General features: G+C 40.6%; 1 protein-coding gene and 1 non-coding gene across 4 annotated transcripts in view; both read right to left on the minus strand.

The window, feature by feature from the left end:
• The window catches only part of GNAQ (G protein subunit alpha q), a 261,133-nt gene that overhangs the window by 63,912 nt on the left and 177,371 nt on the right, over positions 1–19,850 (minus strand). For all 3 annotated transcript variants that reach the window (XM_032477887.1, XM_032477888.1, XM_032477886.1), the window contains exon 3: positions 9,846–10,000. In XM_032477887.1, the coding sequence (XP_032333778.1) occupies positions 9,846–10,000 (155 nt within the window). The remainder of the gene's footprint in view (positions 1–9,845; positions 10,001–19,850) is intronic.
• On the minus strand, positions 4,849–4,920 carry TRNAV-AAC. Its single transcript has one exon. It is a non-coding gene; the product is annotated as a tRNA-Val (tRNA).

The following is a 19,850-nucleotide window of genomic DNA, read 5'->3' on the forward strand; positions in this document are numbered from 1 at the left end:
TGATGCAAGATCTACCTAAATCCCTCCCTCCGCCCTCCTCTGGCAGGTCCTGCTGCTGAAATGAGCCTGGCTGGTAATCTGGTTAGGCTGGTTAGGCTGGCGAGCTGCTCAGGATTTCTGATTACTCATTACACAAACACTTTCATCTCCTCAAGAGCTCATTTTTGGAGGGCAAATCAACTTTCCCTTTTCCTCTTTAACACCTGGCACACCATGGTATCAGAGTTCAAGGAGAGGCAGCATTTATTACAAAGATTTTGTTCGTGAGAAGTTGTTTCCAGTACAAAATCCCGGGTTTAAAACAAACATCACCCAGTTAGGTAGGAGGTAGGCTATAATCTCAGTTTAGGAAAGCTACTCAAGGGACAATATCCTAGGGGAATAAAACAGAAGTCTAAGAGATCATGCATTTCAGTTTTCCTTTGCCAAAAAACTAAACCAAGCCAGACAATCAGATTTTCTGAAAGTAAATTAAATACCTTATAAAAAAAGATCCTATCCCTGAATTTAGTAAATAGTTTCAGTATCTTAGGAATCCTGTGTGTGGATAGTTGATCTGAATATCTAACATAAAGAGACTACTAGTGTCGGGGGGGAGAAACGATGTGTCCGTCAGGGCCGGGGCCAGGCTTGGGTCACTGCCAACAGATCCCTGAGTCTGTTGCTCAAACAAATTAACCTTATAATGAAGAGCAGAAATGAAACAACAACAGAGAGAGTGAAAGAGACTGAGAGAAAGAGAAGGGAAAGGAGGAAGAGAACTTTTTCAATTTGCCTGTTTGGTTTTGTCAATGTATTCATCTTTTATAGGATAATTTTCAAAGCTGTTGACTAATTTTGACATAGTTTTTGTACTTCAAAAACACATCAGAAGCATCAGAAGGCTGCTTTTTATTCTAGTCTATTTCCAACTATAATGGCAGTGCTTAGTTCAGTTAATTTATACATATTGATTGAAAATCTGTTATATATTAAATTCCAATCTCTGTGTGTGATGGAGGGAGAGGGGTTGGCACAGGGAGCTGGTACAAAATACTTAAATATAAATATTTTCTTTGCCTTTAGGGACATCAGGCTGCCTGGGAAGCAAAGATAGCACAGATGAATCAATTAAGAAATAATTAAGTGCCCAATTGTGAGGCGCTAACTATGAATGCATTAAGAAGGAAGAGATGATTATGGACTGTAGTCACTAGAGAATTGTGGAGAGAAGTGGGGGATGAGTTGCACTGCGCAGCCCGAAAGGGACCAGAACAGGCAGGACAGGAGAGAGAAGAGAGATGGGAAGAAGTCAGGAAAGACACATAATTTACTTATTCGTTTATTACTCATTCATTTACCAACTTTCTCTTAAAGCCTAGACTGAAAGCTAGGTGCTGTGGAGAGGGCTGGGGTGTGGGGGGAACATAAAGAAAATGATGTGAATCCTGGATCCTGTCCTTAAGGAGCCTGTGCTCTAGTAATGGAGATCAACATGCTATAAATAACCATCCCACAGTGCAGGTAAGATGTGGTCCACGAGAGAGCTTCCAGTGATGGTAGCCAAGAGCCAGCCATGAGCAAAAGGTCGCTGATTCAAGCAGGTCTCTCGTGGTCACGTCTCCTTAACTTGGATATCGGTTCTATAGGATCAGAACTTTCATTTTGACAAGAATGATCAGGTCTGAGGAGTGGGTCATATTAAACTAATTGCAGACCCAAATTCAATCCATTACTGCAGATCAGGAAGCCACAGCAATCCTCAAGAACACCAGGGTCAGCCCATCAGAGTCCAAAGACGGCTTGGCAGGTAGGGAGTCAAACAAAGGAGTGAGTCAGATGAAGAAAGCGTATTTCCTGGGCTCCCTTGAGACTGGAGGTGGGGCTACCCTCTAATAAGGTATCTGTTCTGTGAGGCCCCTTACAAAAGCCTGCCAGTCCTACCTGTGGTTCCACTGATCATTAAATCTCACAACACTCCTCAACCAGCAGCACCAGGCACTACAATGGGCAAAAGCCAAGATACATGAGACATAATCCTTGTTCTCAGAGCTGAATCTACTCAGTGGACATCCCTGGTCATTTGTACCACCTTTAGTACTGGACAGCCTTAGCATGGCATTTACAAGTACTGCCAGGAACCCAATCTGGAGCTCTCCGATGCTGACTTAGTATCTGAAGTTTTGTTGTGCAAAGCACTATCTACGGAGTACCGCATAAGGACTGCAGGTCATCCGTTCCCTTGATACTGTAAAACCAATCTCTGGGTTAATTCAGAGCATCTGAGTCCTAAGGGAGTTCTAACTAAATGGTAGAAGTGGAAGCACATTGCTAGGTGCCTTCTAATATTTACTCATCTTCTATGGGAGGGGCTTGCAATTTTTTTTTCTTTTTTTGGGTGGTGGGTAAAAATCAAGACAGTAAATATTTTAGGCTCTGTGGGATGCTGAGTCTCTGTTGCAATGATTCAACTCTGCCACTGGGCACAAAACCGCCACAAGTAATACACCAACAAGTGAGCTTGGCTATGTTCCAATAAAACTTAATTTATAAAGACAGGCAGCAGGCTGAATTTGGCCTGAGGGTTTTCCAGTCCTGTTCTGTGGTATCAGCACCCCAGTTTCAGCGGGTTGTCCTGAGGACATGGTGGAAAGGACTGAGAAGAAGGGGTCAAACTACCGAACATGCAAAGGTTCTGCCAAAATGTGAGCAAGCAGCAAAGTGACAAAGTGCAGCTCGTCTCCCACATGCACTCTGGCCTTCAGGCAGGTGGGTGAGTGAGAACAGGTGTCAAAGCCAGCCCTTCCCTGGCTGCGCCTCTGTAACGAAGGCTGGAGAGTGTCAGGCTTGTCTAAGTCTTACCATCTCTAACAGCTCCAGCCAAGCATGCTGAAAAGGGGCAATAAAGACCAAGTCTTAGAATCGTCAGAGTTCACTATGGAAGACACATATAGGGTATGTTTTGTTTGTTCTATTCTTGCAAAAGGTTATTAGGGGATATGGCTCAAAAAGATAAAAGAAAACAAAAACAAAGGAAATTCCACTCAGGTGAAAAAAAAAAAAAGGACACTCCATGTTATTACTGTCACTCTTTAAAAAAGAACAAATGTATTCAAGATCAGTACCCTCTTCTGAGCTCAAGATAGCATTTTAGTAATTTAACTATGGAGAGAATCATCTTTGTTTATGACATTTCCAGGTAAATTTTGGGGTACCACGTTTTCACTTCACTGCACAGGATAATGGTTGTTCAGATCAAGGCTGTCTACTTTTATAGAATCAAAGAATTTCAGAATTTAGGAGAGTTTAGAGATTACAGGTCACATAACAGCATCTGAGCCAAGTGACGCTTACCTAGTTGAAGTGGCAAGCAAGGCCGGACCCTGACTCAATGTTTTCACCATACAATCTCTCGCCTGCTTCCAAAAGGCTGCAGTAGGCTTAGGCCTCTTTTTAATCGGCAGATGAAGAGTAAAGTCAGAATGGCTGTGCGAGTCAGAGCCAACACCACCCTTGAGTTCAAGTATTTGGCTCATGAAGCAGGAACTAATTTAACAAGGTGCTTCTTCAAGAAGGATTCAGCCCGAAATCAGGTGGATATGCTATAACCTACCTCGGAAATTCATTTTGCATTTTAAATTCAACATTCAAATTCCTTGTGCATTTTTACATTAAATTAAAAATTTAAGCATGAAGTTAGAAGTAAACTCCAAGTCTGACTTATGCCCAGAAGCCAATTTATTCCTGTACTTGGGATTTATGGGCTGTGGAACATGTGGAAATTTTAAAAAGCAAGATTAGGGATTATTTGGTCCCTTAAGGTTAACACGGATAGAGCAGTCTTTTGCCAAAACCCTGCAGCATGAGGACTTTTCTCACTACATGTCAATGTGATTGAGATTTGTGTTCTCTGGGTAATGTCACAGCTTTGGTACTGTAGGCAGTGAACTCATTTGACCTGATGTCTCAGTGTGTTAAAGCAGGTGGTGAACCTCGGCAAAAAAAAAAAAAAAAAAAAAGTAAACCTACAGCCATCTGTTAATTATGCTCTTTATCTAAAGATATTCAGAGCCCACAGGCTTTTTGTTTTAAATACAATATAAAAAAAATTAATAACAAAAGCTACAAAGCTCTCCAGCAACTTAGAATGCTTTTCAGTCTCTCATTAAATAGAACTGGAAGAATATGTCAAATTAAAGCCAATTGCAAACTTATCCTAAACTGCTTATCCATTGTCTGGAATTTCTCTTCTCCTTGTTTCTACCAGTGCTGCCTGTCCTCTGGGCCATGTGATTGTTTATTAAGATCAGCAAGTTGGCCAATCAAAGTAGAAAAAGGAAAACTCCAATCGTTTTATTGTGTTCTTCTTACTGGCTCTAGCTCAACTCCAGTAAAAGTTATTTAATGGAGTGTGGGAAAAGGGGTTAAGACTGTGGACTAAAATAAAGAAATAACATTTCTCAAACATCTGTGACTTCGAACATCTTCCGGGTTCTATGAAAAACTGACAGACTGTTAAACACGGCTAAGTTTTCTAGATGATAATCAAAACCCTGCTAGGCTTGTTTTCCACTAATTCTACGTAATTTTCCCTCTTGTCCTGATACATATGAAACTACCTATAGGCTATGGTGATAGAGAATAATAAATAATTTGTATCTTTCATGGTGAGTGATTAATTATAGATATTTACCTATTAGTCCATCATCTATACATCTAACAACTGTCAATTATTAATCTCTCTCTGTTATCCACCCATCCATTCAACCTCTGTGAAATTATATTTCTTTAAAAAAATTTTTTTAGGAGGGAGGTAATTAGGGTATTTATGTATGTATGTATGTATGCATGTATGTAAGTATTTAATGGAGGGGGTACCGGGGATTGAACCCAGGACCTCGTGCATGTTAAGCATGCGCTCTACCACTAAGCTATACCCTCCCCACAGCTGTCTGAGATTATATTTCACAGTAATTGAAAATTTGGGCTTTAGAGGCAGTAAATCCGATCTCAGTTCCTACTCCTATCACTTACTAATTGTGGGACTTCGAAAAAGTTACTCAACCTCCCTGAGACCGTTTCCTCCTCTGTTTGATGGGGATAATAAGAAATATCTACAACTTTGCAAGTAAACAACTAGGCACAGAATCTAACATCTAGTAAGTGCTCAGCAAATGGTGGCCGTTTTGGTAACTGAGCTTTCCAGATCCCAGACCTTCAAAAACAGTGGGGAAAAAAGACTGAAATGCCTTCAACTCTGAAACGTCACAGCTCATCTATAATGGCCAAAGAGAGGCAGTGCCTATGCGATGGCCACTGAAATAGTGGAAATCGCCCATCTATTATTTCATGGAACAATCATTTGTGAAGGTCAAACACAAGCAGTCAGTGTCAGGCACTGAGGGTAGAGGAGAGAGACACTTCAGTAAACACGGTAACAGATACAAAAGAGGTATGTACAAGTGTTAGATGGATGACAGTGACTCAGTATTTTTGGGTGTTGAGCAAGACCCTCCAAGGCTGTGATGCCTGAATTGGGTCTTGAAGGATATGTAGGAGTTCACTAGATAGAAAAGAAGAAGTGAGGCATGCTTGGCCTCTGTTCTCAGTATTCCTGGCAAGTGGCCTGCATTGACTCTCACAACCAGCAGGGTCCTGGAGAGAATGGCTGTTACACTACAAACTTTAAGCAGATGTGCATGGCCGGCACCGAATTCTCACCCTGCTGGACATTAAAGAGCTACATGCTCCCTAAATCTAAGCTGAAAAGCCCCAAGAGAGACAGGCAGTGCTGAGGCAGGTTGGTCTCAGAGTCAGAAAGATATCTGTAGGGGATGATATTGGACAAGACATTAGGCCCAGGATAAAGTTCTAAAATGTTAACTATAAAAATAGAAAGAACAATAGAAAAACCCCACATGAAGTAAAGGGGGTAAGATGAAATACTAGAGATACACCCAGTGGAACGCACACAAAAGTCAGAAAGGAAAGGGGTAACAACTATCTCAAATACAGAGAAAGGAATTACTTTGAGTTATTCTGTGAAAATGAATTCAGCATGGAGAATCAGGGATGCTCAAGAAAGGCGACCTACATCCTCATCAGTAGATCCCTGCAGTTTATGGGGCCTTTCCTGGACTACACTGGAGGAACACGTGGAACACAGCAGCAAAGGGGTGAATCCAAAAAGCCACCGGTCTTATCTTTGGGCTGGCAAGGTTTTCCTTGGCTAAGGAAAAGGACAGTGACCGGGACCAACATAGGAAAGAATAAAGTGGCCCACACACTCAGCCTCCTAGCACAACGGGGTTAAAAGCTGGCCAGCCAGGCTGCTTGGGCCCTGAGCTATAATGTAAAGAGTACTGTGAGACACACCGGGAAGAGATCAGAAACACGGGGCCAGCTAAGTCAGGTTTCCACATACAACTTCTTACGTAACTGGCAGGAACAGATTGGTTCTACTCCCTGAAAGTAAACAAGAGTCTTCTAGAGAAAACAAAGGGGCCCAAAACAAAACACCTCCCTAGGTTTCATTTAGCTAAGGTGACCAAATGTCCCTGCTTGACCAGAAGATTCCCAGGTTAGGCCAGCTATTTCACCGTAATCAGCAATAGCAACCCTTCCTTCGCAAAATGTCCTGGTTGGAACGATACGTTACACAGTCACCGTCTATTGAGTCTACATAACAGATTACTAACAAAAAGCCTGAAATGTATACCTTTTGGTAGAAAATGTTATTTCAGGATAATCAAACAGCACCAGTGGAGGAGAAAACCTCCTACTTCACAGAAGAATGCCATTGTAGACCGACTGACAAAAGCAGAAAATCATTTGTTTACAAATCCCGATGGAATTGTTAAACTAGTCAGGAATTATCGTTTGGAATTAAAACCATCAGGTGAAGAATTGATGGGGAACTGGAGATTATGCAATGACGAAGGAACACCACACGGAGTGCATTTGGTGGCAGAAGGAAAAAAAGAAACGTACCTTTATAACAGAGGCTGTCAGTGCCCTAATACGGTGAACCTTAACTTCACCAATGATGGGTAAACCAGGGTACCACATCACTTAAAGTGCATTCTACTCACAATGTTTCCCCGGAATCTAATCAAGTCTGGAAATGTAACTTCCAGTTTATAGAAAATCCAAGAGACACAGGAAAAAGTTTAATCATGTTATGAGGCCCAATCCAGGCCAGTCTTTTCAACATGCCAGTGAAAGGCAAAAGAGGACTCTACTAGATTAAAAGAGACTTAAGGGACGTAAGAATCAAATGCACTGTGTGGTCCTAAAATCGACCAGCTCGAAAGGACATTGTGGAAGAACTGGGGAAATCTGAATATGAACTGGGTATAGAAAGAGAAGAAGAACCGATGATTAATTTTAGGTGTACTATGGTATCATTGTGCAAGAAAATGTTCTATTTTTCATAAAGAAATGCATACTGAAAGGTGGGCATAAGGACATGTTGTAATTTATTTTATTAATTCTACATAAAGATATGGTTAAAAAAGAAACAGGTGTACGTGTGTACACATATACACCCACTTGTACAAGTAAAAGAGCAGTTTCTCCCTGACCCCATCGGGAGAAAGTAGAACTGTGCAAAGAATAATCATCCGAACGGGTTCAGATCAGCCTGTCCCAGGTGCCCCCCCATCTTTAGTCCTAACATGGGGGATGGGCCCAAAGACCAGGCGTGTTTTTATGGTAGATGCAGCCTGTGTGACAGAATCCTAAGACGGTGGCCTTCCCAGAATCACAGCGCTCACAGGGGCTGGAGTTACTGTCCTGCATAGCTCTTTGCCCTAAAGCAACGCATGGGCACCTGTCCAGGAATCCACAAATCTAAACTGAGGGAACGTCACCATTCACGTGGTAGTTTGGTCTCAAGAACACAAGCCCAGTAGCTGACACGGGGGTCCTGAGGGCCAACAGCACCCTCTCAGAGGGTCAATCCCGGGGGCAGGAGGCAAACCATTTCCTAACAGGGAGCCTGAACCCTGGTGAGCACATTAATTATTGGACGCTGGTGCCCTGATGCCCCAAGAGAAAGACCTCTCTGTAGGGAGAACAGATACAGGTGACAGGTGAGGAACGGAACAGGTGAGGAGCGGGAGAGACAGGATTTATGATAAAAGTAAAAAGACAGGGGTTAGACATGAGGAGAGGTGGGGGACTTATGGGGAAATACAACTTCATAAAGGAGGATGTGTTCACTAGGAAGGGCCAGGAGAGGCACCACAGCCACAGAGTGAGGAGTGAAGAGGAGTAAGAGGAGTGAGAGGAGACGCGGGCGGAGGGGAAGCCAGCAAACAGGAGAAGACGTGATGAGCAGGAACAGGAAGGGGGTGGGGGAGACAGCAGCCACGTGGGGAGACGGATGGGATCTGAAATGGCAAAGGAAGCAGAAGGACAGAGGGGGCAGGGAGCAGCAGAAAGACAGCTGGTCAGAGGTTGAGGGGGCAGAGTTTGGAACAAGTAAGAGCTGAAGGCATCTTTTTCACTGCTGTACTCACTGAAACTTACACAGTAGGAACTTGGGATGGAGGGAGGGAAGAGGGATAGGCAGGCAGGCCGACCCAGAAGGGGAAGCCTGAGGCCAGGCAGGGAGGAAGGGTACGGGAAGGTGGGGAGAAGGACCAAGGAGGTAAGGAATGAGTAAGCACGTGTTCCAGAGGCACACAGGGGCTTGACATGAGCTTCAATACGACAGACTGGTGCTCACCAGCGTTCCACGTCACACCATTATGTAATTCAAATTTACCTTTGGAATACAAAAACTGTTCTGACCAACCAACATTTCTGCAGCCGACCCGAATCATAACCGATCTTACACAAACGCCGAGCACGAGGGTAAGGGCATGATCCACTTTATTGCAAAAACAGAGCTGAGCGAGCAGCTCTTCGATCTTCTCTGCACTGCTGAGTGATGCCAATCAGCCTATGGGGCTCCTTATCGTCCCCACGGTCCTCCTCTCATCCAGAGGGTCATTTCATCATACGGACTGGCCTAAGGCTGAATATTTTCCATCCACTCTTCTGTCTGCCCAGAACCAATATAAGAGGCAAATGCTGGGTAACATAATTAATGTAGACAGAAATCTGACTAAATACTACCAAAAAAAAAAAATCAATTTTTCAGGCAGTTGATTATCTACATTGCTGACCACATTGATTACATTAATCATATGATGGCCAACACTTTACTTTCTTTCTGCTGGGCAAGATTTATTCTAGAGAACTAATAAATCTCTCCAGGATGTAAATCTCTCCCAGGACACATATTTTGATTGACAGCTCACAAACAATTTTGGAATGCATGCAAAATTAGACTCACACACAATTTTCATACAAAGTCAAACCTATCCATCAACATAACAGTGGCTCCCAGAAAGCAGTCAAGGTTCTATGTCTGGAAACCAGAAAGTAGGAAGTCTGATTTTCGAGAAGCCATAATCAACTGTATTTGTTTGTGGTTCTCAATGCGTGGAGGTGTTTTCCAGCATACGAATAAGATCAGAAATTTGCATTAAAAATTGTTATTACAGGATTTCAAATCACAATGAAGTCTGTGTTTGAGAATCGCTGGTTTGCAATTTGGGGGAAGAGACAGGTTAGTGAATGCAGATTCCTAGAATCTTCAGTTTGTTTTTCAAACAGGAAACAGTAAAAGAAATATGCTCCCCGACTCATGATGTCAGTCCCTTATGATACAGTCTAAACTTAGGAGGGTGGCACAAGCTTAATATCTATGCTTCCTACCTGCACAGTTAGAATCAGACATGCTATACAAATGACAGAATGCAGAAGTCACCACTGCAGGGCACCTGCACGGGAAAGTAAAGAGAAAGAATACTCACTATTTGGTAGAGTCAGATAACTGGTATTCTCGTCGTCTGTCATAGCATTCCTGGATTCCAGGATCATTCCATAAACTCTTTATTGCATCTACATATGGATTCTCAAAAGCAGACACCTTCTCCACATCCACTTCTCGAACTAACTGTGCATGAGCCTGTTTAAAGAGAAAAAAAAAAAAAAAGCAGTTTTAATCTTCTTTCTATCCCTGAAAATTGCCTTTGGTTTGTGCACCACATTGTGCACAATGGAGGTCTTTCCTCCTACACTGGTTTTCAAACTGGCTTATAATAAAGTAATGCTTCTTTTTTTCCTCCTTAGATAAAACCCAGTCCCAAATCTCTTCCTCTAGCGTAAACCTTAAGGCTACCTAAAGGTGATTAAAGGAAAGCAGATCGTTCAGCAAGCTGACATGGTGCATATAATGACTGTCTTCAGGTGATATCACAATCCTAAAACAAGAAATATTATTAAAGGGAAAAAAGACAGAGATACTTACCCTCTCTACGTTCATAGTTTATTATAATCAAACACATAATATACTCAGTCCACGAGTGTTACGTCTTAGCAGAAGTTCAGTCAGACTCAACTAATCAGGATTAGCTTCTATGGTTTGCTTTGGGCATAGAGTGTAAAACCACTGGAACAGTTAATCAGAATGATTTGATCTGAACAACAGTCACTATTCTCCCTCCCACACAGTTGAATTTCCAGTATTTATTTTATAGCTGCCTTAATATCAGATTGAGGAGCCTAGTCAATTTTTTAAAAAGGAAGAAGGACACTGTTCTTCTCATTATACAACATTTAGCAGCAAAGAGGTAAAAACATTTCTGAAAAACCTTCGACAAGATTGAAATCAAAAGGTTGTATGGTCAACTCTCAAATTAACCAGAATATGCCACTGCCTAACAATCCCAATCAAAATAGGTTTCATGGGTATAGTATATATGTACATTATACATATATAAAAATACACAAAATGTAATAACGAATTACCTTGGAAACTGGAGGCAGATGGCTAATAATTTATTAAAGCAGTCTTGATTTTGTACAGAAATACAAACTTCTGAACTAGGTTAGCAAATGGCTATCATGATTACATGATGACCTAATTATTCCTTAAATAGTTTTAAGCAGATAGAATTTTAATAAATTTAATCCATGTTAGGTCTGTCTTGTTCCCAGTCTTTATCTTCCTTCTCATCCCATAAGAGGGAAGGGCCTCAAGTCATTAGACTAATCTTGACTTAAATAAGGTTTTAAGAAGTCCAACATGCCAGGACTAAAGAAACCACCTAGAATTCTGGATAGTTCTGCCCTGACCCTGACAGTCAGATCTAGTAACCGAGAAGCGTGAGCTCTGCCCTGGACAGTTGCTTTCTGAACCTAGTCCCTATCCAGGCAACCTGTCTTATGCCCCCACCCATCTTACCAGCCTGAAGTCCTGTGCCTGAGTCTCACTCCAGGGGGCCTACCTCAGTCAAGTTCCCAGGAGACTGAGACTTACCCTTGGAAAACAGTATCACTGGCTCCCCAGTGAATCCCCAACACTGTGCTCTGCGTGGCTCTGAAGCACCTGTTGCTCTGAGCCGATACCAAAGAGTGTGCTTACTGGGCTCACCCGCTCTGCTTTCTGCCGGCTGAACCGGGCCTCCTCCAAGTACAAAACGCTGGGTCTGGACCTCGTCCACCCTGCCCGGCAGGCACGTCTCATGCCTTCACAGGGATGCCTAATGTCACATTTCAACCCCTGCCTTTCTGCCCCTGATCAATGAATAGGAACAAAAAGTCAGTCTTCACAGATAGCGCCTGAACCAAGGTTTGAACAGAAGGTGTCCAACATATCTGATGATCCCTTGAAATGACTTTGCAGGGTATCCCTCAGCTACATCCTTGAGTTAATAATGCTGTCTTGAATGCTCATTGTCTTAACTGAATTATAAAAAGCAAATACTGAAATAGTTACCTAATGTTCTTAGTATTTTTCTGTACTAGTTTGACTCATGCTTAATGCTGCAGAACAGAAATAAATGTTTCATAGCAAAAAGAAAAAAAAAAGTTTCAAGTTTCAACCCCTGCCTTTCTGCCCTTGCTCAATGAATATGAACAAGTTCTACACTTTGTTTCCTGAGATGTGACAATGATCACCCTTGGTACAATCTTAAATTACAGTCCCCATGGCTACCTAGGAATCTGATAAAAATGCAAACCTTACAATCCTACTGCAAATCTTTTGCCTCAGAAACTCTGGAAATGAAGCTCAGCCATCTCTGTCTGAGGTGCCCTCTGGATGATTCTGATACATGCAGAAGTTTGAGAAGCACTGCAAATTATCAAGCATCGCATAGATGCTAGTTGTTGTGATCGTAATTAATTGTCTGGCTGGCCATAAAATTGCTCTTGGAAACTGAAGAGAAGAGGACCACAAAGGCAACAGTCACTCCAAAGTAGGGTGCGTTTTAAGGGCCAGGAAGACACAGAAATGAGTAAAACAGGCCGGATATAAGCAATAGGGAGTGATGGGGACTGCGGCACACTGAGAAACACACGCCCTAATCAGACAGAACAGCTGCTATTTAGCTCCGACTAATTGTTGCTGTTGGGATACAGGCCCAGTGTTGCCAGATTTTCTGACTTATCAAGGGAAGCCAAAAGTCTAGATTTTTTTTCTATAAAATATTTCTATTTTTAAATCTTGGCAACCCTATAAGAGATAAAGTATTATCTGTGCCTGAGTGGGGTCAGCTGCCACTCATCTGCCTCTCCATTTACTTCCTTAAGAAGATTGACCAAATAACACTGTGTTCTACACACAGCCTGGAACGCTGTACTGGCCACTTAGCACATGCTGATGATTAAGTAATTCTCCAGCACTTTTCTACAATAACATTAGACAAACTATTATACCCTTCTTAGGGAGAAATGGTTGAGACTTCTCTTTGTATCAGGTAAAAGCTACATGGTGACATAGGTTAGTGTAAGTAGTATTTAAAAAATGAATTTGACACTCACTACACTCAGCCAGCCATGTCAGTTGGAAGGAGTTCTATTTTTGTTTCTGGAGAAGGTAACTTATGCCAGAGAAAACAGCTTCAACATAGCAGACGCTTTTCACTGTTACGGTTAAATGTGTGTTGGACCCGTGAGATACTAGGAAGTAACAGCAATAAAAGAATCAGATGCAGTTCCCACGGGAGGGTAGGGGGACAGTCCATACAGACAGCAACCAAACAAAGTGCAGGACTATGTGCTCCAAAAGTAGAAACAAGAGGGCATATCTGCATTGCCGTCCTTAAATTTCAGTTGACTCTAAGGGCATTTAAACAGGTAAATGTTCTCAACAGTTGTATAGGGCATTTAAATAGACAATGTTCTCAATGGTTGTGTAACTGAAAATCCCGCTCCTGTAAAATGAGATTACTGTCTATTGTTGGAAAAGTCCTCTAATTTCCTATCTTGGTCTAGCTCTGCTTTTTCGTACTTCTGGCATGCCTTCTCTATTTCTTTCTGTACCTTCTCTAGCTTTTGTTCGGGGGCCGTATCACATGCCATCTCCTACAGGAAGGTGTTCCTGTTGTTCTTCCTCTCCCCCAAAAGGCGATCTTCGCATCTTTCGAACCACAGGACTTCTATATTTTGCTTAATGTTAATAGTTACATCTTAATTTCTTCTTCTAAACTACACATTGAGGGGAGGGGTGGTAGCTTACTGACTCTAATTTCTTTTTGGGCCCAGCACAGAGTGAGCAGACAACACATACTTGTCTAATTTAACTGCATTTAAAAGGTGCATATAAACACAATGCCAAGTCCTACAAGTCAAAGTCGGTTTCTCAAGGAAATCTTCTATCACCTGCTTTCATGGAACCACATAATCCTTGACAGTATTCATCTCAGTAGCTTGAGTGCATCTATTTGTGTGATACCTGTTAGTATCTTCCTCCTGATCACAGTATTACGTTCCAAGACAGGCAGAACACTGCAGTATCAGGGTCTATCAGAGTGCTACTGATGCTCAATAAATATTTGTTGGATGAAGGCTACAAGGAAGGAAAAATGGGAATTACATTAAACTGGAAATCAGGACATCTAATTTCTAGTCCTGGCTTCACCTCTAACACCTAGCCACAATAACCCTTAGGAGAAACTACTCTACCTCTTTAGAACTTCATTTTCCTGGTCTGTAAGATTATGCCATTGGAACAAACCATCTCCCGAAGGTTTCATCTAGCCATAAACTGTAGGACTGTAAAGAAATACATCTACAATCCATGGAGCATGAAGGAGTTTTAACACCGTCCCTCTGGGAGCACACAATATATCATATATTGAAACATGACCTCACTATTTCAAACAGTGCCTGACAACACAGGGCAGAACATGGTCAAGTCTGTACGTGAGCAATGCTACACGGGGGCTGAGCGAGTACAACGCGGTACGGAAGGAGAGGTCAAAGGAGATGTCAGAGGACAGGATTTATCTGGCAGGTGGAGGTGAACATGTGTGACTCTTCCCAGGAGGAGGAACAGAAGAACAAAGGCTCAGGAGACAAAAGAACACTGCATTCTCTCTCAACTGTGAAAAGAGAAAAGACATCTAGTGGGGAAGTTTCACGCTGACCTTTAATTCAAATTAACCTCCGCAGTGAAAGCTATCATATTAACCTCAGCGATGAACCTTAACTCAGAAGTCCACCTCCACAATCTGTGAAAATATACTGACCTCAAGAAGCACACAGATCACCACTTTGCCTTTATCCAGGTCAGAATTCCGAAGTCACTTTTATTGCCTCCTAAGCTTTGTTGTCTAATTCCATCCTTGATGTTTTGTAAAATGACATTCAAGTATAATCATCTGTAATTTGCATTTATGTAAGTGCTTCCATCTGAAGTTTTCTAATTTAAAAAGGTGACAGCATTTTACAAAATACACACAGAATTTTAAAACTGCCTTTAAAAATATCCTCAATGGATGTGCAATCCTCTTTTTTTTTGGTAAAAAATATTCTGTATGTACAAAGAGTATTTTTGAGTATGTTAGAGTAGGAAGATAAATTAGACTCTTCTATTTGTCCAAATGTCAACTGACAAGTGGTAAAAATCACAAGTAATTATGCGAAATTAAACAATTACTAATGGAAAGGACTACAATGAAAAGGAAAGAAGTCATTTCTAATAATATAAATAACAATTATAACTGACTACCCTTTTTATTTTGAACACTGTACACAGAAAAACAAAACAGGTATGAGTTAATTAACCATATAAACAAAATGGAAAATACAATTCTATTTCATCTTAAGTTACAGCTGAACACACTGGATGGAAATACTTAATACTGAATGCTAGCTTTCAGAATTCTTAGCAAGCTGGTGGCAAACCTTAGAGGGAACATTGTGAGAACTAAGTAGCTACTCTTAGGAACTCTGGCAGAATTCTAGGGAAAGACCACATGGAAACCGCAGGATGTGCCAATGTGGTAACGTCTTGTTTTTGTGATTCGGTGGTCATAAAATTCAGGTAAATCTTCGATGTGTTGATATTTCCATGGTTGCTTCAGCAAAGGGAAGGAAGAACTGAATTCCCACCACAGCAAGTCTTACCCTGCCCACAGAAGGCCAAGCCTTCAGAGGAAATAAAAAAGATCTTATAGTCACTTTGGAAGGATTTTCAAAAACTCATTAACAGCTTGGGGTGGCTTTAGGCTGGAATGTCACACCTATTCCGGTTCCTACACTCCAGAAGTAGAAAACCAAATGGTAATTTCCACATTTGTTGAAGCTCTTAGACACAAATATTCAGCTCATTAGGGCCGCTCGATTTGCAGGGATGCCCAGCACACACAGAGGGCCTCTGAATTAGAAAGGGTCTGAACTGCTGAGTCTGTTTTAATCCTGAACTGAAGTTCACATCTTCTCGCTCTCTGTCTCTCTTTTTTTTTTTGGTGCTTATTTCCATTTCAGCATTCAAGTCTAAATTATGGCTGGAAAAAAAATCCCAGACTTCTTCTGTTTTCTTCTCAAAAGAAATACAGAGTAGAATGATGGACCCTGGGATCAGATCGCTGTGCTGTAATCCCACCACCATCCAGCATTAGCTGGGCATGACCTTGGGCAAGCTACTTAACATCTCTAAACCTCTGTTTGCTAATCTGTTAAATGGGGGTAACAACAGCACTTATTTTAGAAGGTTAAATGACAGAATGGATATAAAACACTTAAAGGCAGAGCCTAACACCCAAAGCTGCTACTTGTTTAAAAAGCAAAAGAAAAGAAAAATAGCACAGAAAAATGTAGAATGCAGTGAACATAATTACTAGATTTTGTGACCTTGGGCAAATCATTCACCTTTATTTACTCAAATGTGAAACAACATTCTGGAGATCATCCTGGATGATGGCTCTCAATGAGTCCTCAAATTTGCAAACACCCGTTAAAATTTCCTACAGAAAACCTGGACAAGAACTATCATTTCTTAGACTCCTTCACCTTCTCTGACTGCATCACAACTTGAACAGCTGACCTTCATTAAGGAGCATTATACACAGAGTGACAGTTGTTGCTGCATTTTTTTAAAATGGGCATTACTGCATAAATGACAAAGAATGGCAAAGTCACACTGAGCTGCTGTCAGCTGGGTGCACGTAGTGAGTGACTCATTCCCACAGAACAGCCTCTCCACACTTATGATTCAACTCATGGCTCAGCAAAATTACAAATTACTCCATGACACTGCCTTCTGAAAAATCCCTGATGGAGATTACAAATCCTGTGTGTGGATCCTTCGGGGCCAGGGATCTACTGATTCTCCTTTGCTGAACACCCCTGTCCCTCTTGACCCCTTGGATAAAATATCATAGTATTTGCATATAACCTACGCACATCCTCCCGTATACTTTAAACCATCTCTAGATTACTTATAGTACCTAATACAGTATAAATACTACGTAAATAGTTGCCAGGGTAAAGCAAATTCAAGTTTTGCTTTGGAGAACTTTCTGGAGCTCTCCCCCAATATTTTCCATTGTCAGTTGGTTGTATCTGCTGATATGGAGGGTTGAATGGAATGAATCTCATAATAGCAAAGAGGGAGACTCTGAGCAATAGCTTGGGATCAAATCAGGCATCAATCATAACTGTCAATTCCAGCCCTGCGCCTTTAGGCTGGCCTCTCAACCTTCCTGAACCTCTGCTTCCTCACCTGTGAAATGGAGGAAATGGTTTATTTTATTTAGCCGGTTAGGAAAATTGTAACAGTTGTTAGTAAAATACCTAAAACAAGTATTATAATTACTGTGAAATCTTGTGGTATCTCAAAATTACCATTAATAAATATTAATTATTTCAACAAATACTTATCTACCATGTGTCAGAGCAATACACTAGACACTGATAAAGCAGAGAAGTTGTGTTAAATAAAATGTTCCAGATTGCAAGATATTAGATAAGTTTATTAAACTGTCATTATTGTATTTTAAGGTTTTACAAATGGATTTATTTTCATTATTAAATTTGCTCTTCTACAGTTAAAAGAGTTTTATTTTTAATCTCTATTATGGCATTCACCAAGGCAATCAATGACTGTAAGGCATACTGCCTTTCCCAAAAACATTTGCTGGAAATGAGTTTCTCTTTTTGGTTTTGCTTCACTATAAGTTCTATTTGCTTCCGACATGTTGCGGTTCCTTCTTCGATAGAACATTTAAATAATAAAGAAGGAGTATTTTCTCTTTTTCTTTTAAAGAACTCCATCTCTTTCTTGGCTGTACCAGTATAAATTTCATGTAAACATCCTTCTACTGAGTCCTTTGCTGATCATTTTCCTTTTCGTGTCTGTCGGCCAGGTCATAATGATCAGTGTCAATGACACTGCAGGTCAGAGTGGGATGTGTCATGGCACGACACACACCAAGCAGTTCCAAAGAGTGTGTTAAGTTTCAAAATATTCTCTGAAAGTATTAGGACCATTGGGATTTTAATGGCTGTTTACCTGAAAAATGGATCCCAGAACCAAAGTCAGGTAACTGTAGAGAATGATGTTTATAAAAAGTTACATAGACGGTCTGTTTTGCAGAACTCAGAACCTTTAATAAGACAACGGTGCTAGGAATCCGTAACTGCAGGGTCAGGTGGAGACACTACTGTATTTTCCAAACTGGTGACCAAGGCAGCACTTCTCCCCAGATAAGCTGATAAGACTGGTGTTCTCATGAGTCACACTTTGAAAAACACTGACTAGAGATTGAGACACCCAACAACCAAGTAGGGACTGTTTTTACGCAAGCAAAACAACTAACTGACTGACTCGCCCCCACTCTGGCATAATAGGCTAATGCCTCCTTTATAGATTCACATCATCTTCATTTCTGAGTCCACATTTTGCATGTGGTTCATTTCCTGATATTATGTCTCAGAAAAAAACATAATCATTTTAGCCCTTTGCAATGTCTGTGCTCCTACAATCTTATTAACCAGAGGAGTGTGCTGCTGCTGGTTTGGAATTTTATTTTGTCTGACAACAGGAAAAACAGATCAAGAAGACTCCCCTGCTCAGCCTGGTAGACTTTCAAACATGGGAAAAAAAAAAAAAGACGGAAGGAAGGAAGAGAAGGAGGGAGGGAGAGAGAGAAAGAAAAGAAAAAAAAGAAAGGAAAAGAAAAGAAAAGAAAGAAAAAAAAAACCCCAAGTTCCTTATGGAAGGGAGGCCCAGAGGCACCCAGGAAGGTCAGGGTGTTACAGAGCCCTTCTGGGACATCCACCGGGAAACCTGACCACTGCAGCTGAACACACTGTGTTCAGGAGAACCGAACGTGAAAGGTTCACAATCTCAGAACTTTGCAGAAGAAAATGAGCTTCTTAAAACACATGTTTAAGTATCTCTTTAACTCAGAGGGCAAGGGACACTGCCAATAGTAAGAATGTAAAAAGAATCAACAGCAATAATGCCTACTTGTCCTATGAAGAAGAGTAATGAGACATCTAGAATCTGAGCAGGAAGAAGGGACGGGAAGGAAGAAAGCCCACATCTCACTAGGTATTTGGGGGGAGGTAAATAGTAAGTTCCATAATTTGTCACTTTGAGGAAGGACCCAAATTTCAGAAAGATTATGGATAAGAATCAATTATAAAAGGTTACCTGGACCAGTGTTGAGAAATTGGTAACTTTCTAGTGCAAGTATGACATAGTTTATAGTCTACATATGACACTTTTGAGTATGAAAAGAACTATTCAAGATAGTTAATGCTATATATATCTTTGAAATATTATTTATTGACCAACACACAACAGTTTTATTATACTGGTATTATTAAAATGTTTCTAAACATAAAATTCTTCCTAAAAAATAAAACTTTCATATATCTATATAAAGAAAATAAAAGAGCAGGATCTTTCTTGATATGTCCATGTATTTTAGTTATGTTCTTATCCATATCTGTTTCTAACATCATATCCCTGACATTGTTCAGAAGACTGTATTTTTTTCAATATGCACATATTATATATTTAACTATTTCATAAAATTGCCTGCAATATTCCTCAAAATTGCATTAGCTATTTTAGGTTAATAAATGTGAAACTGTTAACATTTTCAATTGGGTCCTTCTTTATAGACCTTAATATTTTTAACTGAAAAATATTCTCTCTTTCAGGGGCTAAAATACCTGGTAAGTCCAAAACAAATTCTGCTAAATGTTAAGATATTCTTTATTATTTTTTCAAATGCAAATTTGTAAATATTTCAACTCAAATATTTTCATAGGAACTATCTCATTTACCAGTTCTTAATATTATTCTTTCACAGATACTTCTAGGAGACAAAATTCAAGATTGGTAGATTATCAAGCTTGTCTGAACACAATTATGATTTATGTGTGAGTCACAACTAATTGCAAGAACATTTCTGCTCCATAGGCTTCTTAATTTAATACATGTTCTACCATGTTACTGTGCACTATCAAGCACTACATATCATTACCACAAAATATTTTTATTTTCAACATTTTTA

This window comes from Camelus ferus, chromosome 4, assembly GCF_009834535.1.
Source record: "Camelus ferus isolate YT-003-E chromosome 4, BCGSAC_Cfer_1.0, whole genome shotgun sequence".
NCBI classification, from domain to species: Eukaryota; Metazoa; Chordata; class Mammalia; order Artiodactyla; family Camelidae; genus Camelus; species Camelus ferus.